Source organism: Giraffa tippelskirchi, chromosome X (genome assembly GCF_054371585.1).
Source record: "Giraffa tippelskirchi isolate mGirTip1 chromosome X, T2T-mGirTip1v1.2.pri, whole genome shotgun sequence".
Classification (NCBI taxonomy): domain Eukaryota; kingdom Metazoa; phylum Chordata; class Mammalia; order Artiodactyla; family Giraffidae; genus Giraffa; species Giraffa tippelskirchi.
Window position 1 is genome coordinate 133,337,456 of NC_137289.1, and position 25,723 is coordinate 133,363,178.

Sequence of the window (25,723 nt, forward strand, 5' to 3'; positions counted from 1 at the left end):
TCCTTTGGAAACTTTCATCTTCCTAAATACCCCCCAAACTCTTAGCGTATATTTCCTAGTAATAATTACTGTGTACTAGGCATGGTGCTGAGTGGTTTGCAGTCATTTCTGCATTTGTTCCTTACAATTACCCTTGGAAAATTTCCATCTCCTTAGAAAGGTGAAAAAGATTTTTTGATGTGTACAATGACATTTATTTTTCCACAAACATTTTCTGGCCTCTATGGCAGCATGGACAGTAGTAGGCAAGCAGGTTCTGGAATAAGAACAGTTCAAATTTTAACTTCTTCATTTTCCATCTATGTAAATTTAAATCAAGTACTAGCTACTCTGGGCTTCCCACATGGCACAGGTGGTAAAGAATCCACCTGCCAGTGTAAGACAGGTCAGTTCCATCCCTAGGTCGGAAAGATCCCCTGGAGAAAGAAATGGCAACCCACTCCAGTATTCTTGCCTGGGAAATCCCATGGGCAGAGGAGCCTGGTGGGCTACAGTCCATGGGGTCGCAAAGAGTCAGACACGACTGAGCATGCATGCACCAGGAACTAGCTACTCTGAGTCTCAGCAACTTAATCTATAACAAAGGGCTAGAAATAGTATTGACCTCAAAAAGGAGTAAATGAGGTAATATACATCAAACATTTGACAAAAGTAAGCAAGTAATACCTGGTAGGTGTTAAGAAGTCATGTATACCCGATTTTATTCATGGCCTTCTTTGTCAGGAACCCTGGAGTAACTGACTGGAGCAAGGGTTAAAGGAAATGAAATCTAAGTACGAACTGAGCATAGTCTTACTAATTATAAATATCTTTCTTCTAAATATTTGCTTGTTTATCTTCACTTCCATCTTTGTGCTGTCATATAGAAAGGTACAACTGACATGTACTGCTCTATTTAAAATAGATAATCAAAAGGATCTACTGTATAGCATAGGGAACTCTGCCCAGTATTCTGTAATAACCTAAATGGGAAATGAATTTGAAATATATACATATCTATGTATAACCAATCACTTTTCTGTACATCTGAAACTAACGCAAGATTGTTAATCAACTATACTCCAATATGCAATAAAAAATTTTTTAAATTAATTGCCCTAAGGCATAAAGCAAAGCAGTGGGGTATCTAGGATTTGAATCCATGCAGTCAGACCCAGAACCCACATGTTGAAGCATCATGCTGCAAGTCTCCTGCACGGCTCTCTGGTGAAGCTGACCCAAATGCCACAAGCACATGTTGTTTGCTTGTCTAAGGGTAATACTTCTGATAGGGATTTCTGTGTGTGTATGTGCTCTCAGTCGTGTCTGACTCTGCGACCCCATGGACTGTGTAGCCTGTCAGGCTCCTTTGTCTATGGAATTCCCCAGGCAAGAATACTGGAGGGGGTTGCCATTTCCTACTTCAGGGGATTGTTTTAAATCTGTAGATAAGTTTGAAGAGAATCACCATCTTCTTGACCTTGAGACTTCCATTCCCAGAGAGCCATCTAGCCCCACCTATATGGCCCTCCTGGGTCACGCTTCCAGGACAGTGGGACTCAGCCTTCCTCTCAGCCAGGCCTAGGCCCTGGCTATTCAAGTGTGTGCCCTCCCACCAGCTTCCACTCCAGCTACCCCCACCCCAAGCAGAAGAGGCCAAACTAACTTACCTAAGTCCCTACGTGTCCTGTATGAACAAAGATATTTTGTCCTGAGACAGCTATGCAATCGCTGTTTTGTTTTTTTTTTCCAAAGAACTTAGAACCAATAAATAACCTCACAGCCTAGATTCAATCCTGTCTCTATCCTTAACCACAGTCCCCAAACCCTAAAGCTGTGCTTCTGGCAACAGTCATTACTGGAGGCTTTTCTTCATTTCTTTCATCAAGCAAACACCATATAGCAGCTTTTCATTGCTTCCACTCACTCAACTCAGCCGCTCACACTTAGGATGTGAGTGTGTGTGTGTGTGTGTGTGTGTGTGTGTGTGTGTGTGTGTGTGTGTGAATGCACATCTACCAAAATGCAGGACTGGTGAATATGCGGCTTGTATCCTGAGGCTTCTTAAGTATAGTGCTGCTTTTCACTGATTCATAAAGAAGACAAAAAAGATTAACTTTAGGAAAAGGGTTTGTTCTTTTTAACATTTTCATTTACAAAGAGGCATTGTCTGTACTGTGTTTCAAAGTAAATATATTTCATTAAAATGATGACAATTTTATCTTTGCTTGATAGTGGATGTTTAACAAGTTACAGTAATTTTCTAGCTAGACTAGCATATCACACTCTTTGTTTTACTCATCTCCCTGGCTACTCCTTCTCTGTGACAGCTCTCTACCTTTGCCTGGATGACTCCTGGTGCTCCAGACCCCAGACCTTGCTCTATTTCCCCTCAGTCCCTTGGTAATCTCCCAAACACGTCATGAATATTTGCCTTCCATGCTGAGGCTTCTGAAACACAGTGTTATTTTTTACTGGTTTGTAAGGAACGCAAAAGTGATTAATTTCTTTGAAAAGTTTATTCTTTTTCATGTTTTCATTTTCAAGAGGGCCTTGTCAACACTGTATTTCAAGGTAAATATGTTCAGTTAAAATGGACCTAGAGATTGTCATAATGAGTCAGACAGAAAAAGACAAATATCACAAGATCAATCGCTTATATGTGGAATGGTACAAATGAGCTTATTTACAAAACAGAAATAGAGTAACAAATGTAGAAAACAAACTTACAGTTATCAAGGGGTTTGAAGGAGGGGACAGGGATAAACTGGGAGATTGGGATTGACATATACACACTACTATATATAAAATAGATAACTAAAAGAACCTACTGTATAGCACAGGGAGCTCTAGTCAATACTCTGTAATGACCTGTATGGGAAAAGAATCTAAAAAAGAGTGAATATATGTATAACTGATTCATTTTGCTGTACAGCAGAAATGAACACAACATTGTAAATCAACTACTGCAACAGAAATTAATTTAAAAAATGGCAACATTCACTGTACCATTTATTGATGGTGGATGTTTAGCAATTTACGGTACCTGTCTCTACAGCTTGTAGTGTACCACACTCTAGTCTCCTAGACCAGATCCCAAAGTTCTGGATAGCTCCCTACCCTTGGCATGCCCCAGGTTCTACTCCTCTCACCTTCTCCTTTCTCCCCCATTCCCTTCAAACCTGCTCCTTCTTGAAGTCTTCCAGATCTCAGGAAATGAAAATTCCACCCTTCTTTGCAACCTCTTTTTCCTTTGTCCCTACATCCTGGAACTTCTGTTGGCTCTACCTTCAAGAACATTTACAGAGTCTGGCCAGTTCTCATGTCTCCACTGTGGCTCCCATTTCACTCCATTGTTAGAATACTCTCTTTACTCATCTCCCTGCTTCCACACTTGTTTGCCTAATTCTTTTTTTAACTGACCATTTTGTTTGTGTGTGAGTTATCTTCCAGTGTTTTTTTCCCCCATTTCCGTTTTATTGAGATGTAACTGACCTACAGCACTATATAAGTTTAAAGTATACAGGATAATGACTTGACTTACATATATTGTGAAACGATTACCACAGTAAGTCTAGTTAACATCCATCACCTCATACAGATATAAGGGGGAAAAAAGAAAAAAATACTTTTATCCTTGTGATGAGAACTTTTAGAATCTACTCTTTAAGTAACTTTCAAATATACCATACAACAGTGTTAACTATAGTTGTCGCATTGAATATTACATTATGCCTAAGTTCTATTTTTCACACAACAGCCTGAGTGTTAATCATGTTACTCCTCTTCTCAAAACGTTCCAGTACTTCGTAATTTCTCAAAAGGCCAAAGACCAAAGACCTTATAATGATCAACAAAGCTTTACACAGTCTGGCCCCTTATCTCCTTCAAGTCAAGGCTAAAATGACTACCTGATCATCCTAGTTAAAAAGGAAACACCTCTCCTCCTTGACACCCCTCATCTCTTTAACCTGCTCTGTTATTTCCTGTATGGTCACATTCTAAGAGACTGTATAATTATAATTTACTTATTTGTTTATTGCCTGACTTATGTAGTCTATAAGAGGGTAAGGATTTTCATGCATGTGTCACTGATAGATCTGCAGTGCTTAGAACAGGACTTTGCGGATAGTAGGCACTCATACACAGAAGAAGTGTACAAAAAAGGTCTTAATGACCCAGATAACCACGATGGTGTGGTTACTCATCCAGAGCCAGACATTCTGGAGTGTGAAGTCAACTGGGCCTTAGGAAGCATTACTACGAACAAAGCTAGTGGAGGTGATGGAATTCCAGCTGAGCTATTTCAAATCCTAAAAGATGATGCTGTAAAAGTGCTGCACTCAATATGCCAGCAAATTTGGAAAATTCAGCAGTGACCACAGGACTGGAAAAGGTCAGTTTTTATTCCAATCCCAAAGAAAGGCAATGCCAAACAACGTCTATACTACCATACAATTGCACTCATTTCACATGCTAGCAAGGTAATGCTCAAAATCCTTCAAGGGCTAGGCTTCAACAGTATGTGAACTGAGAACTTCCAGATGTACAAGCTGGATTTAGAAAAGGCAGAGGAACCAGAGATCGAACTGCTAACATCTGCTGGATCACAGAAAAAGCAAGGGAATTAAAAAAAAAATCTACTTCTGCTTTATTGACTATACTAAAGCCTTTGACTGTGTGGATCACAACAAACTGTGGAAAACTTTTAAAGAGATGGGAATACCAGACCATCTTACCTGTCTCCTGAGAAACCTGTATGCAGGACAAGAAGCAACAGTCAGAACCAGACATGGAACAACCAACTGGTTCAAAATCGGGAAAGAAGTACCTCAAGTCTGTATTTTGTCAACCTGCTTATTTAATTTATATATATCGGAGAAGGCAATGGCAACCCACTTTAATACTCTTGCCTGGCCAATCCCATGGACGGAGGAGCCTGGTAGGCTGCAGTCCTTGGGATCGCTAAGAGTCGGACACGATTGAGGGTCTTCACTTTCACTTTTCACTTTCATGCATTGGAGAAGGAAATGGCACCCCACTCCAGTATTCTTGCCTGGAGAATCCCAGGGACAGGGGAGCCTGGTGGGCTGCCGTCTATGGGGTCGCACAGAGTCAGAAACGACTGAAGCGACTTAGCAGCAGCAGCAGCAAATGTATATATATTATGTATTACATATTATATATTACATCATGTGAAATGCTGGGCTGGATGACTCACAAGCTGGAATCAAGATCGTCAACAGGAGAAATATCAATAACCTCAGATAGGCAGATGATACCACTTTAATGGCAGAAAGGGAAAAGGAACTAAAGAGCCTCTTGAGGGTGAAAGAGGAGAGTGAAAAAGCTGGTTTAAAACTCAACATTCAAGAAACGAAAATCATGGCATCCAGTCCTATCACTTCATGGCAAATAGAAGGGGAAAAGGTGGAAACAGTGACAGATTTTATTTTCTTGGGCTGCAAAATCACTGCAGACGGTGACTGCAGCCACGAAATCAAAAGTCACTTGCTCCTTGGAAGAAAAGCTATAACAAACTTAGTGTATTAAAAAGCAGAGACATCACTTTGCCAACAAACGTACGTATAGTCAAAGCTATGGTTTTTTCTAGTAGTCACATACAGATGTCCAAGTTGGACCATAAAGAAGGCTGAGTGCTGAAGAATTGATACTTTTGAATTGTGATCTTGAAGAAGACTCTTGAGAGTCCCTTGGATAGAAAGGAGATCAAACCAGTCAACCTTAAAGGAACTCAATCCTGAATATTTGTTGGAAGGACTGATGCTGAAGCTGAAGCTCCACTACTTTTGCACACCTGATGTGAAGAGCTGGCTCACTGGAAGATACTGATGCTGGGAAAGTTTGAGGGTGAAAGGAGAAGTGGGTGGCAGAGGATAAGACGGTTGGAAAGAAAGTCAAGTCACTCAGTTGTGTCCGACTTTTTGTGACCCCGTGGACTGTAGCCTGCCAGACTCCTCTGTCCATGGAATTTTCTAGGCAAGGATACTGGAGTGGGTTGCCATTTCCTTCTCCAGGGGATCTTCCCGACCCAGGGATCGAACTCGGATCTCCTGCACTGCAGGCAGCCTCTTTACTGTCTGAGCCACCAGGGAGATGGTTGGATGGCATCACCAACTCAATGGACATGAGTCTGAGCAAACTCCGGGAGATAGTGAAGGACAGGGAAGCCTGGCGAGCTGCAGTCCATGAGGTCATAAAGAGTCGGATGCAACTTAGAGACTGAACAACAACAAAGGCACTCATAAATATTTATGGCATGAATAAGTAAATGAGTATAGTAGATTATAAGTGAACAATTTATTTAATTAACTAGGAGTAAAAAAAACGCAACAGTGGGAAGATCATTTAATATGTTAATTAGTATAATAACGTAATGGTCTTCCCAGGTGGCTCAGTTGGTAAAGAATCTGCCTGCCAATGGAGGAGACCCAAGAGACATGGGTTTGTTCCCTGAATCAGGAAGATCCCCTGGAGAAGGAAATGGCAACCTACTCCAGCATTCTTGCCTGGAAAATTCCATGGACAGAGGAGCCTGGTGGGCTACAGTCCATGAGGTTGCAAAGAGTTGAACAGAACTGAGTAACTGAGGACACATAATAACATAATACAGTGGAAAGAGCATGAGGTAAGAGGTAACACAGGAGGGTAGAAGCCCTAACTGCCAAGGTCTACACATCTCAGCCTTCCTGAGTTTTGCTTCTTTTCCCTCTCCTCTTCATGTCCTACTGTGACTCTACTAAATTTTTGGTGGTTCTCTAAATAAAGGTGCCTGGCTGACTCTTTCAGGCCTGGAAGGCACTGCCCTATGGGTGTCCTTTACCAATTTCCTTTTCCCCTTTCCTCCTTCCCTTTGGACTCTACTTAGCAATCACTGCCTCTGAGTAGCCTTGCTTGACCCGCTGAATCCTAGACTGCATCTTCTCATTTGTGATTGCACACACAGCACCTCATGCTGTCTAAACCTGTCACCATGTGTTAGGGAGTGTGAAACCAAACCTGAATAGTTTTGAACCCCTTTTGGCTGACCACAGGTGCGAAGTAGTTCCTCTAACAACTGCCAGCAGAGAATTATTTGCTAGGGCTTTAAGGATGGAAGTGAAATATGAAGAAGCATTGGGTTTCTGGAAGAATCACAGTGTTGAGTCTTCTTGATCATAAAGATATAAATTATCACTTCATTTTCCTTTTGGTGGTGTGGTGGCTCCCTATGTTGGTGAAATGACACACGTATAAATATTTCGGACACAGTTTCATGAGGGGAGGGTCCTTGGAAGGGCTTTTGCTTCTTTTCGCGTCCACAACCCTTTTGGATTTCGTGTTCTCCTAGCTGGGCCCAGGAGATGGGTCTGGGGGCTCATGAGATTTGGGAAAAGAGATGGGAGAAACAACTGATATGTTTAGCAATGGGTTCATACCAAATAGTCCAGATCTGACTTTGAGATGATCAAAGAGAACATCCCTGTGCAAGGATCTCTGGAACCTGTGACCTGTTTTTAGAGACTGAAGTTTCTCTGTGAAGGCTTTAGGCTTTTGCTTTCCTAGGGAAGTGCAGGGAAAATTAAGTTTGTGTGTCATGAAGTGCAAGGAGAGAGTTGGAGAAATGTGGAGAGGTGGTGACAGATCAGAAGGCCAGAAGTAATAGGAGAGAAGCTAAGAAGAGCCATTCCAAGTGACAGGTGACCAGTGATGACCAAGATGGGGAAACATTAACCAGGAGTCCTCCAACATTCATGAAAACACCAATTTCCTGTTAGTCACGCAACATAAAGATTCAAGTTATTCTACTCGGCTATTAAAACAACAAACTGTCAAGGCTGGAAAATCTGGGGACCCTCAGATTGCACGTTGAAGGCTCCATCTGGGTTAGGGCCTCCCAGGGGTACCTACTGGTAAAAAAAAACCTGCCTGCCAATACAGGGGACAGAAGAGAGGCAGGTTCAATCCCAGGGTTGGGAAGAACCCCTGGAGAAGGGCATGGCAACCCACTCCAGTATTCTTGCCTGGAGAATCCCCATGGACAGAGGAGCCTGGCGGGCTACAGTCCATGGGGTCACAGAGAGTTGGACACAAAAGGAGTGTGTGGAAGACAACAGCTCACGATGTCACCCACTGCAGTTATATGTACACCGGCTACTCAGAATACAGATACATTTCAGTTCCCGCTTGAATAAAGAACAGAAGTCTCTCTCCTACAGGTCAGTGCCACTCTGTAATGCATAGTTTAAAATGTATGTCTGTTAGCTAATGTGCAAAAATCAAAATCCAGCACTTTTGGATGTGCAAAGTTGAATCTATGCCGTTTTAAAGTTATTTTATGACTTACAGTTTTTAAAAGCTGGTTTTATACTTTAAATTGGAAAAGGGACGTGTATTTCCCTATTTTCAAAAGATGAGAGTGATTCTCTTATTTTTTCCCACGAAGTAGACTACTTCAGCAAAATGGTACACCGTGTGCTATTCTCGCCTCTTGGGAAACATGACATATTCAAGTTTGCTAGAAAGAGATTAATGATCGCTTTCAGCCATTCATCTCACTGTGACTTCTTCGGGATATTTATTGGTCTGAAGAGAAAATGGCGGCAGGGGGTGGGGGTAAGAGAAATTTCTGTTTAGGATCAGAAATAGGCAACGGATGACTTAAGGTTAACTGTAGAACCACTAGCTTCCAACTGCGTTTTTCTGTCATCTATACTTTTCCCACATAGAGGTTTCACAACAATAAATTTACAAAACAGTCCTGTAATGCAGTTTTAAATTATTAAATCAAGAGAAGGCGGTATGTAAAAAGCATGAGCTACACCTCTAGAGCCGATTTGTCAGAAACGAACACAACAACCCTTAAAATCACTGCTCTCTGAATGTTCGTTCTTGCCATCTATTTTGACGCAAATAGAAACAGAACAGCATTTTTAGATCCGGCATTTCTGTGTGGTGCAGACATGCCGGCTTCTATGAATTTTCTCACCTCTGGGAAATGTACTTCTGAACCATGTAACTGTTGTGCAACTAGCCAAGTGGAACTATGACGCAACAGTCCGCTGCAAGTTGCCTTTAAAACAATGATGTCATTTGGCGCAGATGTAGTCACGTTTATAACACAGGTAGATACCGCAAAGCACCCTCCACATCGTCCCTGAGTCCCCCACCCCCACCGTGTGCAAGATGCAAAAAGACATTTTCCGGGTTTCCTAACCCTCAACTTGTGGAGGGTGCGCGCACCACAGTGGCTCGAGCCCACCGCTCGTGCAAGTGAAGTGGGACCGCGGCGAGGGGACCAGCACTGCCGAGAGTTCCCAGCCCCGACGGCGAAGCCGCACGGGAAGCCGCGTTGGGCCAGGCCCACGGCCGCAGCGCCGACCGCTTTATTCCCTCCATGAGGCCCGCTGGCGTGGCGGGCAGAACGTGGGGCCCCGCGGGCGTGGGACAGCCCTGCCCCCATCCCGCTCCCACACCCGCTCCCGCGGCGCCGGAAGTGACGCGCGCTGGCTGAAAGATGGCGGCATTGGCGCTCGACCAGGGGGAAGGTAAACACCCTCCAGGCCGCTGCCCGCGCGCGGGCCCCCTCGAGGCGCCGGCGGGGGCCGAGGGTGCCTCCCAGGCCCGCGTTCCAACTCTCGGGTTCCCACCCTTCGACCGCCCTACCCGCGGGGCCGGCTTCCGTGTTGTACGACGGCGCACGGGGCCCCCTGCCTGCGAGCCCCGCCTCCCTGGGCGGGCCCCGGGCGGCTCCCGCGGCCCGCAGGGGGCGCGCGGCCCGGAGCGGCCCCTGGCTTGTGGCCCCGCAAGCTCCGCCCCTTTCCCGCCCCTTTCCCGCCTTCCTCCACCCCCGGCGTGGGTGATCCTGAGGCTCCGCGCGCTCTGGGGCAGAAGCCTGGAGACGCCGTCGTCGACGTCTTCACCGCCGGTGCTTCTCCGGCTGCCCGCGGCCCCCCAGCCCCTCTCTCCGCCCGAGGCCCCGCGTCGGCCCTCCCACCGAACCCCGCCGGGCGCTGCAAAGCCCCTGGCGTTGGCAAGGCCGGCCTCGGCCCCGACGCCGCTCCGCCTCGCCCAACTGTCTCGAATCTCTCCTCAGGGCTGTCTTCTTTCCCAGGACTGGTTTCGTGGGGGCCGCAGGCGCGCAGTCTCGTCCCCCGCCAGAGCGCCCCGGCTCGGCCCGGGAGCGGCTTCTTGTAGACGTTCGAGGAGCCTGCCGAGTGCCGTCCCGGCGCCCCACCGCCCACCGTCCGGCCCGTTGGCCCACTTCTTCCTGATGCAGACTGCCGTCCACTAGAGGCTGGACAGACCCCCGAGGTGCGTAGCCGCCCCTGGCCCTCCGGCCTGCGGGAGCCCGGGCTTCGTCCGCGGCTCCGCGCTAGGCTCGGATTCGGTAGCCCCTCAGCACTGACCCCAGTCGCGCATTTGGTTGACGCCGAAACCTAATTTGTCTTTGAGTTTACTTAGATTGTTTGAAATCTAATTTTTTTCCCAAGGAGAAAAAAAAAAGGAAGAAGCATAATTCAGCCATTTTTTGCAGCACACAGCTGCAGGTACCATGATTATTTTTTCCCTATCCCGCTCCTTCCCTTTAAAAATGCTATTTTTGCCTGAAATAGAACTATGCGAAATGCGAGGCATAAAACGCGGAATCAGAAGGTCTGGGTTCGACTAGGTGACTCTGAGAAAATCGCTTTCCGAACCTCGGTTTCTTATCTATGAAATCGAGTCGGTAATAGCCACATCACAGGGTAGTGAGGACTGTATGAGGTCATATATGTGAAAATAATCCGTAGCTGTAAAGTGTTGTAAAAATGCAAGGCAATTTTTAAAGTAACCTTTGCCAGAGTGGTGAATGTTGTAGTGGCTAACTGTTGCTGCCTCTTTTTTCCTATATTATAAGTATAAGGGATAAGGACGGAAATTAGTAAAGCACTGCTCTGAATCGATTAGATATAGTCACGTTGCTTGGCCTTCTTCCTCCGAAATGCTAACTGCTTATTTAAATAACGGTATTCTTTAATTCAAATTTAACGTTTCTGAGGTGCTTTGCTTTTCATTTTTCTAGGCCGCTTATGCCCTTTTGCTTACTCGGAATATTAAACACCTTGCATTTGTTGAGTCTTTTCTATTTTTTGAATTTACATTTTTCTTTTCAAGATTAATATCTTGATAAAATTGTCATTTGGAAAATGCTGTTAAGATATATACCTTAATTTTTATTGCCTGTTTTTCATATCTAGGAAACAAGATGCCTGAATATCTCTACTAATTTGAAAATTGTTTTTGAAGAGCTTATACATGCATTCGTATTTCTGTAACTAATAGATCTAGAAATGTATGGAAAATCTCAGCTTTTTGACACATAATGTAGTGTTTATGTAATTTAATTCTCTTTTTATTCATCACCACACTTAGTTGGTGCTTAGAACCAGTTTTTCTATGGTAAGAGATGTTAATTTCCACTTTTTATTGCTGATTAGCTTGGGGGGGGATAATGAAATACATAAGCCATAAATACTTGTGGGTTGAAAATCGGAATTTTTTATCAGAATTTATAATATATATGTGTAACAGTATGGGATCATTCTTATTTGGCACATTAAAAATATATGGTCTGGCTTTTTAAAATGGGTCATAAAAAGTGAAAGAGAAGCTTTTTAAAATACATAGTTAGTTTTAGCTAATAAATGGGTTTTCTGAGTTTTTTTCCTGAAATGTTTTATTAAATTTATAATCCAATACCGATTGTCTTTCTGAATATGCTTTTGTTTTTTTAAAAAAGGCAGAATAATATAAGGCGGCAGGATTAAATTAGCAAAAGGAAGAGCCTACTTTAATGTGCTAGCTTTTATACGTTGGACTTACTGCTTGTCCTGAAGATAAAATTTTGGCAAATCATTGCTTTATTGGGAATTTGAAAGTTTGGCCATCTCTTTGCCTTGATCTGGGTTACCTGGGGCTAAAATTTTGGAACCAGGACTGGTGTGGCTTCATGGGTGTCCAGAAGAACCCCAAACTTGGTTTAATAATCAGCGCGTAAAACTGGTATTGTACAAATAAAGGTGAACAGTAAAATTCATGATAATGTAAATTTCTGATTTATCTTTACTTAGAATGCATTAAACAGCAAATTAAAAGAACACCATGATATGTCGAGAGAGACCTCAGAAGAAAGGAGAAAGCTTTATACTTTAGTACCTTTTTTTTTTTTAATACTTTAGTACCTTTAACGACACTTTTTTCCAGCTTTTGAACGAGGGGTCCCACATTTTCATTTTGCCCTGGGCTCCCCAAATTATGTAGCACGTCAGTTGTCAAATTTGCCTTTTTCTATTTTAAATGTTTTGAGAGTGAAAAACATTAACTGTGAGGAGAATGAATCTATAGCTTAGGAGGGTTTGGATTAATTTATTGGAATATATTCCCTTTGAATTGGAATGCTGTAGTCCGTGTGGGCTTCCCTGATAGCTCAGTTGGTAAAGAATCTGCAATGCAGGAGACCCCAGTTCGATTCCTTGGTGGGGAAGATCCGCTGGAGAAGGAATAGGCTACCCATTCTAGTATTCTTGGGCTTCCATTGTGGCTCAGCTGGTAAAGAATCCGCCTGCAATGCGGAAGACTTGGGTAGGATTCCTGGGTTTGGAAGATCCCCTGGAGAAGGGAAAGGCTACCCACTCCAGTGTTCTGGCCTGGAAAATTCAGTCCATGGGGTCGCAAAGAGTCGGATGCAACTGAGCAACTTTCACTTTCAGTCTGTGTGGACTTTTTTCCCCCTTAATTTTTAAAAATTTTGGGCATGCCACACTGCATGTGGAATCCTAGTTCTCAGACCAAGGATCGAACCTGCACCGCCTGCATTGGAAGCAGGGAGTCTTAACCAGTGTGCCTCCAGGGAAGTCCTGATGTGGTGGGTTTTTTTTTTTTTTTTTTTTTTTTTTTTTTTTTTTTTTTTACTGAAGAGACATGAAAGGCAGTTATTGGTGAAAGATTGCAGGATAGTGGTTAAACTCCAAGGCTCTGAAGTCAGACTGGCCCCATCTTATTAGGAATCATAGCCTTGGGCAAGTTACTTAACCCCGGTGAGTTTTGATTTTTCTCATCTCTAAATCAGGGATGGTTACAGAACACGGAGGGTTGTGAGAGTTAAACTTACCTATTCATCCTACAAGTATTTATTAAGCACTTATTATGTGCCAAGCAGCGTTCCTAGAAAGGTTTTGGGAATACAACAGTGAATACAAAACAAAAAAAGAAAAGAACAGAAAAATAAACTGAATAAGGAATATAGCCTGTATCTCATTTAGTATACTGTGGAGAAAAATAAAACAGAAAAGGAAAGGGAAGATTTTCTGTTGCATAGGGTGGGTGGGTGGTTTTCTTTTTTAAAGAGGGGTTGAGGGGGGGTGCCTCACCAAGATAAAACACTGGAGTAAAGACCTAAAGGGAGCCCTGTATGTTGGGGTTAGTGATCCAGTCAGAGGGAATGGCAAGTTTAGGGGCTTTAAGGTGGGTGTGTGACTGGTTTTCAAGCAGCAAAGAGGCTAGTGTGTCTGGGACAGGGTGAACAAGGGGCAGGAATTAGGAGATAATTATTATTTATTATTGCTGTTCTAGGAGTCACTGGAGAAACTCATAGTTCATCTTTGCCATGGGTATGTATATGTGCGTGTATATATACACACACATATACATATACATATACATACATACATACTGCTGCTGGTCCGAAAGTGGGAGGCCTTTTCAGAATTAAAAATTTTAACTTTGGAATAAAGAAACTATAAAAGGCAAGATATTTCCGCAGACTTTCTGTTTTTAATATAAGCCCTTTAAAATTCATCTGGCTGAATCATTGAAGCAGATAGAAACGAATAGAAGATTTATTCTTTGTCTCTGATAAGATCATTGAATTTAGTTAATGATTCTGCATCACTTAAAAGATTTACAGGAAATCCGTATCATAACATCAAGACCTTCCAGAAGGTTCAGTTTAGTTGTTTACTTCTTGTGTAAAACTAAGATGTTAACATTATAGTATTGATGATTTCATGTTAGAAAGTAACTTAGAAGATTTGAGGTTTTATTCCCCAGTAGAGGCTTTTCCTAGAATTCTCACTGGATCCAATCTCTAAAGGCTAGGGAAGCTGTTTTCCATGACATCACTCTTGGACTACTTTTACTTGTGAGGAATAAGCAGAGGAGCATTAAATTAAAATCTTCTGATGAAAAAATAGCATTGAAACTGGTTTTTTTTTTCTCATAAGGTTTCTTTTTATTATAGGATGACTAAATGCTAAACATACCTGAAAAATGAAGTAATTTAGATAACAGATGCCAACTGGGAGGCTGGAGGACCCAGAGCCTTCCTAAAAGCTTAGTTAAATGGTCATTGGCAGTTTGGTACTGAGTTATAAAAACATTTTGATGGACAAGAAAGAATTTCCAGTACTAAACAAATTAGTTAACTTATGCAGCCTTTTCTCTAATATTAGACTTAATTGTTTCTCAATTTGAGCAGTATATCAGGGTAAAAGGGCTGCAAATAGAGCTAATAAAATTGGTCTGTTTTTGAATTTTTCTTTCCTTTTAGATTAAGTTGATCACTTTGAGGTTGTTGAATAAAAGATTTTTACTTTATAGATTAAAGAAATTGAGGAATTTTATGACTCAAATTAATTCTATTTTTATCTGTAGTAAGCCTTGCCTTTTCTTTTTAGTATGCAAGTATGGCATTTTCTACATAGGGTTTAACATTGGTAGGCTAACAGTTTGAGGATGAAGGTAATATGAAATAATTTCAAATTTTCACTGAAGATACACATATCAACCTCTGAGAATCTAGCTTTGGTATTGAATAAATTAGGGATTTGTATGAATTTTCAAGCAGCTGTGGGGATAGTGTGAAAGCATTAAATTATTGTTTATGGCATAAACATGGAGGTTAGTTAATTTTGAAACATCTCTACTTGCCTAGAATTTTGCCTTCCAATCAGAATGACAGCCTTGTAGCTGAAAAGGAAGCATTTAATTTCTTTGCCTTTTATTTCCTGTCTAGTTTTACCCCCACCAGACTTTCTTTACTCGTCACTAGAGAGTTTGAACTGTTAGAAATTTCTGTGGTATAAATAGCAGTAATGGTCTTTCAGAGCAGAGGTAGGAAGAGGTTGCTTTGTGTGTGTGTGTGTGTTGTCATTTATCTCTTGTACAGTCAGTGATACTTAATTTTTTGGTCTTAGAACGTCATTATATTATTAAAATTTATTGGAATCTCACAGAGCTTTTGTTTATGTGGGTTGTATCTATTTATATTGAGCATTTTAGAAATTAAAACTGGGAAGTTTGAAAAAATACTTGAAATGAATTTAAAATCCTATTAACTTGTTAATTCTAAATTTTATTTTTCTGGCCTCACCAGGGCTTGTGGGATCTTAGTTCCTGAGCCCCCTGCATTGGGAGCTCAGAGTCTTAACCACTGGACCACCAGGGAAGTTCCTAAATAGCGTTTTTTTTAATGAAAAATAGCTACTTTCCCAAACAACAAAAAAACTTAGAAGAATGGCATAGTTTTACATTTTTGCAAATCTCTTTAATGTCTGGCTTAATAAAAGACAATGACTTCTTATCGGCTTTTACGTTCTTATCACATGTAGTCTCTGGAAAACACTGAGAGAATGAAAGTAAACAAGAAAAATCACTTTTAAAATTATTATTATTATGAAAATTGTTTTGATCTCACAAAGTCCTCTTCAGGGACTAAAGCCCCTGGACCACACTTTGAGAAATACTATACCACTCATTCTCATGCATAGAGAATGTGAGGCTTTCTTTTTTCTTTAGTCAGTGCCAAGTTTATGGAATAGGACAAACTCCAGCATTTCTTTCCTGATAGTGTAAGTATGCTTTGTCATTTAGTTTAAGTTGGTTCCCCTTTTGAAAAAACCTACTGTTTGAAATTCTCAAGGCCAAATGTAGAATACAGAAGTGTAGAAGGCCAAGGGTATGCAGGTTTATAAACCCATGATTTCTCTTAATCTGACTTATCTGTTTTCAAGAGTGAGGATACGAGATTTTTGTACACTGAGCATTTTGTTTGTTAGTAAATAACTTTTCTCAAAGCCCCTTAACAGATTTTTTTTCTCCAAACCTCATTGATTTTGTAGAATTATTTGATTTTGTTTACTTTTACAGTGATTAGTTCTTACAATTATTAATTTATTCCTTAAATTGCTATAATTATATAAATTTTGTGTGTTTTCCTTTTTGTATTCTTCTTACACTTTTTCTCATTATTTGTTTATATGTGTTTTTTGTGTGTTATTTTTGTTTTATTTTAATTTAAGCCTTTTCTTTTCTTTTCTTTATAGCTTCCAGGGTATGGATTGTGAACAAGGTGGTTTTGTTTCACGTGTTCATTTGTAAGTTTGGTTGTTTGATGCCTTAAACATTTATGTTACAGATCCGTGCTATCCAATAGAATGTAATGCAAGCCACATATGTAATTTAAAATTTTCTCATAGCCACAGTTTTAAAAAGTAGAAAACAGGTGAGATTAATTGTAATGTTTTATTGAACTCAGTATATCCAAAATATTATTCCAACATGTAATCACTATTAAAAATTTGTATAATGAGATATTTTCCTTTTTTTTGTACTAAGTCTTCAAAATCTGATGTTTATTTTACACTTAAAACACATCTCAATTTGATCTAACCATGTTTCCAATGTTCAAAAACCCAATAGGTAGTGGCTTTCATATTGAACAGCACAGATACAAAGAGTAGTTACTCTTGTTGGGGCAGAAAAGCTAGAAAATTGTGCTTGTGTGAAGAGAAAAAATGGAAAACAATGCCATTGCAAACAAGGTCCAGTGTTTTGACTACCAATACATTTCCTGATCTCTTATAAATTTGCATTGTGGTAAACCTTAGGGTGGTATGGGGTCTATAGAGGGGAGTTTGAAGAGTGTTAAGTTCCTGTGGTTGTGTGGGTGATAAGGACATTAGGTAAGAGACAGGGAAGGCAGCATTGATTGACCTCTGGTGGGGTACTTCCCTCTGGGCTAGACATTTAACTTACCTTAATTTATTTGATCATCACCCCAACTCAATATAATAGATGATGATTGTTCCTAATATATGGATGGAAACTGAGGTCAGAAAGTTAGATTTCTCCCAGACACACTGATAGTAAGTACTAATAAGTGCTCAGATTTCAAAGATTTTGCTCTTTTCTAGCCACACTATTTTGTATGTTTTGCAAATCAGGTTCTAGCCTTAACTCTGTTTCAAACTAGTTGTATGACCTTGAAGAAAAATATCACCTGTGGATATTAGTATCTTCATCTATCAAGTCCGAGTTGGCTTGAGTCATGAGAGACTATACTAAGAAAATAAGCTGTGTTTGAAGTGCTGTTGCTAAGGAGAAGGGTTTTCTCCGCATTAACTGGACTGTTAAAGGGTCAAGGTTATTTTATTCGTTCCAGTAGCAGTAAGTGAAGGGGCATAATTAAGGCTATGGTATACTTAAGTACCATATGCTGTTCTACATTGTCATGTGCATTAACTCGTTTATTTCTCACAGGAGTCTATGAGATAGGCTCTATTAATATTCAGTTCAGTTCAGTCGCTCAGTCGTGTCCGACTCTTTGCGACCCCATGAATCGCAGCATGCTAGGCCTCCCTGTCCATCACCAACTCCCGGAGTCCACCCAAACCCATGTCCATTGAGTCGGTGATGCCATCTAACCATCTCATCCTCTGTTGTCCCCTTCTCCTCCTGCCCTCAATCTTTCCCAGCATCAGGGTCTTTTCCAATGAGTCAGCTCTTCGCATCAGGTGGCCAAAGTATTGGAGTTTCAGCTTCAACATCAGTCCCTCCAATGAACACCCAGGACTGATCTCCTTTAGGATGGACTGGTTGGATCTCCTTGCAGTCCAAGGGACTCAAGTGTCTTCTCCAACACCACAGTTGAAAAGCATCAATTCTTTGGCGCTCAGCTTTCTTTATAGTCCAGCTCTCACATCCATACATGACCACTGGAAAAACCATAGCCTTGACTAGACGGACCGTTGTTGGCAAAGTAATGTCTCTGCTTTTTAATATGCTGTCTAGGTTGGTCATAACTTTCCTTCCAAGGAGTAAGCGTCTTTTAATTTCATTGCTGCAATCACCATCTGCAGTGATTTTGGAGCCCAGAAAAATAAAGTCAGCCACTGTTTCCATTGTTTCCCCATGTAGTCGCCATGAAGTGATGGGACCGGATGCCATGATCTTAGTTTTCTGAATGTTGAGCTTTAAGCCAACTTTTTCACTCTCCTTTTTCACTTTCATCAGATGAGGACATTAGAACACAGAGAGGCTAAGTAGCTTGCCCCAAGGTCACAGAGCTAATAAGAGGTGCAACCAGGATTCAAACACAGGCATCTGACTCCAGACCGGTACTCACTACTGTTTAGAGACTGTATCATGTTGGACAGTTAATCACCGAGTATCGATATACATGCTTCCCATAAAAGTGTAAGATACTGCTCCTTCCCTAAAGCTGTCGCACTGATAGATGAACAAAGCTTTTTCATGTAGAAAGAGTGACTGCAAATTTCCAAGCTATTACAAATTAGCAGAAGAACTTTAGATCAGATAAATTTCAGAAATGCATTGCTAAGACCTAAAACATAGCTATAGTTTATTTACTTTGCATATCTTTATAAGTGCTTTACACATCTGTAAAATCATATAAAAGTAAAATAAATGAAAGTTTTATGACTAAAAATCTTAAGAAATCATCATGTTTAATGCTTTTTTAGATGTGGAGATAAGGCCAAGAAAGTTTGAGTAACTTACCCAAAGTATAGCTATTTCTATTCTAAAACTGTCTTAGTTAGGAACCTTGGTTATACGTAGGAAAAACCCACCTGAGGTAGTAAAGGCGAGTGGGGGGGATTTATGCCGAGCATGTAAGGATTTCTGTCAGCACCCACTGGCAGGAATGGAGCTGGGCCTAGGAACTGGGAAAATGAAGGCCTTAAGGAGCACTCCCTTTCTTGTCTTGGCTTTCCTCTTTTTTCTCAGTTGACTGGCATTCTCTGATACTCAGCCCACATGACAGGCAAAAGTTGGTGCCCACAACTGAACAGAAGCTACTCTTTGACATGTTCTAGTTCCAGTCATACACAGTACACGTCTATTTCTTTTTCTTTCTCTCCTCTTTCTAGATTCTCAACACAGGAGCATTCATCTTAATTCATATTTCCCAGCCCCATCTGACCATATGTAGTGACTGACATACTAGCCGTGCCTGTTAGTGTGTCCATGGAAGCCTGTCTGCTAGGAATCCCCCTTTGTGGGCTGGGTGCCTAGAGGACAGCAGGTGCTGTCCTTACATCTAAAGACCTAAAGGATCTTTTGCCTCACAGCTTACCAATTCCCTCCCACCTCCTTTGTGCTATGATGTTTACACCAGATTAAGTATCTGGAAGCTAGGTTATTTTTTTTGAGAAAGCATAGTGTCTCCTTTAAAAACTTTCCTTTAGATGGAATCTTTGTTAGAAAGGTGAATATTAGCTGTTCGAGACTTTACCACATAGTGATAACTGTTGAATAGAGAGGGTTACTTTGACAAGAAGTGAAATACATGGTATTTTAGGCACTGTCAAAGTAACAGATAATGACACAAAGCAGTTTCATCTCAAGTATGTGAATGCTGGTGTTCAGCCTTCCATTATTAAATCTACATTAAATGTGACCAATAAATCTTGATGAGTCAAAGTGATAGTTGGTGTCCTTAATGATCCTGAGAAAGATAGTGAAATACTGAAATTTTCATCCAGTTTAATTTGTTATATTTTTTATTCGAATTATTTTGAAAACTGCTAATTGGTGTGATATTGATAGCACTCTACTAACCGGAATGTTTGATTATTCAGATACCACTGTGGGTGATGTTCCTTTTGTTCACAGTATGCATTTGTGTATATGTGCTTTATATCACTTGGAAAATTCTAAGTTCGTTAAATTTGCCTTTAAAAGTAATTCAAGAAATAAAATCTGATAGCTTGCTTTAATCTTGAATGTGTTAGTAAAGTAGTTCTGCCAAACACTGATTACTGTGTCTAAAATATTTTATATCGATTTTCCAAATTATAGACAGCTCTCTTGTGTTCTCCCTTTCCAAAATGAAAGTATATAGCTTTTGTATTAATGGATTACTAATAAAAATTTTGATGTAAATATCTTGTGCATACTTTACTGTCTTAAGTTAACGTGAGCATGTAGTATAATTAATAAGACTTACAGGTAAGTTAGGGACAAATGGGGAGAAAGAGGCACCTAGAATCCTCTTGATAAAAAGGGAATACAAAAGAAAGAACTGACTGGGGAGAGGAGAGAATTAGGATTCTGTCTAGACATGATTTTGAGATCCCTGTGGTGCACCCAGAGATATCTAACAGGAGATGTGCTATGTAGTACTAGTGTAAGGATGGCGATTGGGACAGTGATGGTCAAGGCATTGGTAAAGGTAAATGTTAGTAGAAACCATGGGTTTAGATGAGATCATTGAGGGAAATACAATGTTTAGATGAAAAGATAAAAGGTGCAGGAATAGAATCCTGGGGAACACCCATGTTTAAGGGATAGCTCAAGAAAAGTAAGTCCAGGAAGGAGATTGAGAAATAAGCAGCCCCAAAATAGGAAGAGAACTAGGAAAATAGTGGCCTGAAGCTGAGAGAGTGATGAACCAAGGGAGTAAGTCATGCTGCAGAAGGATCCTGAGAAACAAGGGACTATGATGTAACCACTGGATTTGACAGAGGATTTTGTAGATTTTTTTTTAAAATGAGCTTTTTGAAAGCAGTAATATGCTTTTATTTCTGAAGATAGATTAACAAACACGGATTAGCCAAAAGGAAAAAAAAGACTTGCCGGATAGTCTCCCATCCCAAGATAACTGGTTTTTTTAGCATTTTAATTTATTATTCTTTCAGACTTTTTTCTTATTTATTAACAAAGGGTTTTTATTTTTTTGGAGATAACCCCAGACTGGGATAACTACTGAATAAATGGGTTAATAATGTCAGGAAGTTAAAATAGAGTGTCAAACACAGTAGTAAAATCAAGTGATAGCTTGCCCAAAGAGTGGAGAGACAGTGCCTGTTAGTACGTCTGTGGAAGTGCCGTTTTCACTCTTGGCAGCTGAGGGCTCTGCCAAACCCAGGGTGCAGAGGGGATTCCTGAATGGGACACACCTTTATATCTAATAGTGCCTGGCACACAGAGGTGCTCTTTTAGTTAACAAAGGGGAAGGCATCTGTGATAAGAGTGGTAAGGCTGGCAGCGATGGTCTACCTGAAGAAGAGGGTGGAGCAGGTGCCAGCAGTGACTGTGCTTCCAGCTGCTTCGCTGGAGGGCTCGTGGCCCACCCAAACACCCAACCAGGGTAAGGAAAGAGGTTGGGAGTTGGGGTCTGATACCAGAAGATCTAAGCTGGAGAAGGACACGTAATGTTTGGAGGTGATGAACCAAATGAAAAGGGAGGAGAATATTAAGCCAGAGAGTGGGAAGTTGACAGTTAAGATTTCAGGTGTGGATCAGTTCCTGATTGTGGTGAGGCCCAGCAGATTTGAGCATAAGATTTTAAAATGGAGTAAGAAGGGAGGTGACAAGAGTTCAGGCGATCAGGGAACTTCACCTCTCAGTTTTTGGGTGAGCGATCTTAGGTGAACATTGAAGAGGTGGAGAAAATGACTCTTAGCCAAGTACCACAGTCGTCAGCGAATGTGGAGGGAAGAGAGATCAGGATATGTGTATGTGATAAATAACAGGGAGCAATAGAAGGTGGATTTTAACTAAGAGAAAAGCCATATTTTAGAAAAAGGACAGTAGAAAGCCAAGAGAAGGCTCAGGAGGTAGGGTGTAAGCTATAGAAGAGCACTGTGTTCTAAGAACATTGAAGAGGGTGTTTTGTTTTGTTTTTAAATCAGACTGCAGAGAAAACTTGCTGTGACCAGCATGACGCTGTAGGGGAGTTTGTTTACACTGAAGCAAGGTTCCACAGGGCACAGTGGAAAGGGTTAGGAGGGAATTCATGGATGAGGATGTGTCATTGGGGAGGAAGCTCAGAGGTATGTGAGGATGAGAGTTGAGGAGAGGACAGATAGTTGGCCTGGAGGGGTTGTGTGAAAAGAAAATTACCTAGCTTTGTAAAATGTCTGATAGACGGAATTATTGTGCTTAAGAGATCTAATTATAATTCCACTATTTTGGCTTCATTTCTCTGATATGCAAAAATGCAGTTTAATTTCCTTTAAAATTACATATTTATGTTTTAAATACATAAGCAATATAAGCTCACTGTTTTTTAAAATAAGGTTAATGAGGTAAGTAAGTGAGAGTTGGACTGTGAAGAAAGCTGAGCGCCGAAGAATTGATGCTTTTGAACTGTGGTGTTGGAGAAGACTCTTGAGAGTCCCTTGGACTGCAAGGAGATCCAACCAGTCCATTCTAAAGGAAATCAGTCCTGGGTGTTCATTGGAAGGACTGATGTTGAAGCTGAAACTCCAATACTTTGGCCACCTCATGCGAAGAGTTGAGTCATTGGAAAAGACCCTGATGCTGGGAAGGATTGGAGGCAGGAGGAGAAGGGGACGACAGAGGATGAGATGGCTGGATGGCATCACCGACTCGATGGACATGAGTTTGGGTGAACTCCGGGAGTTGGTGATGGACAAGGAGGCCTGGCGTGCTGTGGTTCATGGGGTCGCAAAGAGTCGGACATGACAGCGACTGAACTGAACTGAAGTATACTCAAAATTTCCTGAAATCCCACTACCCCAGGGACATAATTTTGGTATATATTCCTCCAGACTTCTTCTCATCTAAACATATATATATATATATGTGTGTGTGTATTTAGTATTTGAAAATATACTGAGCATACTGTAGTTACCTGCCTTTTTTTCACATAACAATACATAGTAAATGTTATTTGTCAGAATTAGGTATATTGCTGCCATCATTTTTAGTTATTACAGTAATCCATTATAAGACTGCACCATACTTGTTTCTGTTATTGGGCTTTTGAATACTTTCCAGTTTTTTAAATCATAAATGAGGCTAGAAAGAAAAGCCTTTGTGTGTACAAGTTAGCATATGTATCTGATTATTTCCTTTGGGTAAGTTTCTAGGAGTTTTCAAGGTCAACAGTATACTTTTTGGTTTAATTTCTTTTTTGTCTGTCTTTCTCATGATTTAGCATTTGGCTGAGAAATCCTTTTTGGTTGATGATTTGGGGACATGTTTAAATATATTTGGTAAACAGTGTAAAGTCACTGTGATAGGCATATATTTGTAAGTTAATAATTTACTGTTGTTGAATAGATATTTAATAGATTTTTTTCACCAGGTAGGGAAGTGAAAAATATTAACCTGCAAATCTTTAAGTTGTCTTCTCCCAAAGGGTTTTTATATGTGAGACTTAATGCAGTAGAATTGAGATAATTTTAAAAATTGTTTAAGTTCTAAGTTAATAATGTCTTTAGAATACATGGAAATGATTAACACAGTTTTCCTTGATTACTTTTTTTCCAGGTGATCCATGGCAGGGGACATGGAAGGATTCTGTTCCTCCATCCATGACACCAGTGTCTCTGCTGGGTTCAGAGCACTGTATGAGGAGGGATTGCTTCTTGATGTCACTCTGGTTATTGAAGACCATCAGTTCCAGGCCCATAAAGCACTCTTGGCCACCCAGAGTGATTACTTCAGAATCATGTTCACTGCAGACATGAGGGAGCGAGATCAGAACAAAATTCACTTAAAAGGTCTAACTGCTACAGGCTTCAGCCACGTCCTTCAGTTTATGTACTATGGAACTATAGAACTGAGTATGAGTACAGTTCACGAGATTCTTCAGGCTGCCATGTATGTTCAACTTATAGAGGTGGTGAAGTTCTGCTGCTCTTTCCTGTTAGCGAAAATCTGCTTAGAAAATTGTGCAGAAATTATGAGACTCTTAGATGATTTCGGTGTAAACATCGAAGGAGTCAGGGAGAAGTTGGATAACTTTCTGCTAGACAACTTTGTACCACTCATGTCCAGGCCTGACTTCCTGTCTTACCTGAGCTTTGAGAAGCTCATGTCTTACTTGGATAATGATCATCTGAGCAGATTCCCAGAGATAGAGCTGTACGAGGCTGTGCAGTCTTGGCTGCGGCATGATAGAAGACGCTGGAGACATACCGATACCATCATTCAGAACATCAGATTTTGTCTGATGACCCCATCCAGTGTTTTTGAAAAGGTTGGTGCATTTGAAAGAAATAGACAAGACTCATCATTTAGTTAATAAGGCAGTATGTCTTTAGAGATGAGATTCTCAGGCTTGGTTTGAGCCAAAAAGGGAGTGAATAGTTTTTAAGAATAGTTACGCATAAGAAGTCTAATTTGTTATAGCTTATGTATTTAGATTTTTTAAAAAATCTAAAAGATTGTAAGTTTGCTTTAGCTTGTCATTCTTTTCACAGAGTAATTAAATCTGAACTGGGTCAGTCTAGCTCTCTTTAAAAATTAATTTAAGTGATACATGCTGAAATTAGAGTTGAAAGGAGTTTTATAGTTGTGAATGTTAAACATTAACACAACCTCTTATTCCTCTAAAATGTAGTAAGGAAGAACATAAAATAGATCTTGAAAAGCAGTAGGCCTTGGTGGTGATTTCTTCCCTTCTCTTACCTAGTTCTGCATCCCCCTCTTTGTCCATCCCCCCCCACACACACTGTAAATACTAACTACATTTAACCATGAAAACATATAGTTGTCCAAAACCGTTGTTTTTGGCATTTCAAAGCAAATAAGACTATAAATCTTCTATCTGCATTGATCAAACAATCCTGTGTACCTTTTCCCATGTAATAGTTCTGCTGTCTTAAAATTGTCTTTCTCCAAAACAGCCTTGCCCTTTTTGCATGTAAGCATTTTTCATTTTTTACCAGTCTCAGTTGTGATCCTTTCGTGCCCGAAGGAGAGAAAGCATTTTCAGTAATTGCTTAACTTAATTGGTTTCTAATCACATGGTTACCTCTGGGGCTTTGTTTACCTCTTGCATCTTTTCTTCTTTCTAGAAAGCATACTTAAATCTTTGGTTGACACCCTTCGTGTTAGGTAGTTCCTCAGTTTTAGTTACCAGACCTGGTGATAAAAATACAATATTTGCAAAGAAGGGTTGTTTACACCATTTGAAAAATAAGCAAATTTGTGCCTTCAAATAACACTCAGCAGCCTGGGATGTGTTTTTTTTCCCCCTCTGAAATGGTGTGAAATGTCATTAACTTATACTTTCAATAGATAACTCAATTTTGTGGGATTTTATCTTTATTCTCAGAATGTACTGATATGGCAGACATAATTGAAACTAAACAATACACTTCTTAATTACTTTTTGTTCATTGATAATCAGCCCCATGTCAGCAGTGCAAATCATTTTTCTCTGCTGTTTTGATTTTTTTCCGTATTGTTTTTATTGCCTTCTTTTCCTGGGGAATCCTGTTTTGTCTTTATATGTTAGATGCAGATGCTTTCCCACTGCTAAAGCAAACAACCTCGCCCTCCCCAACTTTAGTTTAGATGGAGGTGCTCGTGAAATAGAAAATAAAATAAAATTTTCCCTCTTGTAAGACATTATGATGGATAATTGATAGCAGTAAATGATTTTTTAGTGCTGAGTTGCAAGAGTGAGGTAATTCTACACAAC

At 40.6% G+C, this 25,723-nt stretch overlaps 1 protein-coding gene across 3 annotated transcripts in view; it reads left to right on the forward strand.

Moving 5' to 3' along the window:
* The first annotated feature begins 9,477 nt into the window (after nucleotides 1-9,477).
* Nucleotides 9,478-25,723, forward strand: part of KLHL15 (kelch like family member 15) — a 38,121-nt gene continuing 21,875 nt past the window's right edge. Inside the window, exons 1-4 of one of the 3 annotated variants that reach the window (XM_081567945.1) lie at nucleotides 9,478-9,527; nucleotides 10,094-10,293; nucleotides 16,344-16,394; nucleotides 23,563-24,274. In XM_081567945.1, coding sequence (XP_081424071.1) covers nucleotides 23,570-24,274 — 705 coding nt within the window. In that variant the 5' untranslated portion in view covers nucleotides 9,478-9,527; nucleotides 10,094-10,293; nucleotides 16,344-16,394; nucleotides 23,563-23,569. Of the gene's footprint in view, nucleotides 9,528-10,093; nucleotides 10,294-16,343; nucleotides 16,395-23,562; nucleotides 24,671-25,723 lie in introns of those variants that run through there. The other 2 variants (XR_014076243.1, XM_081567946.1) reach the window with 2 other exon arrangements.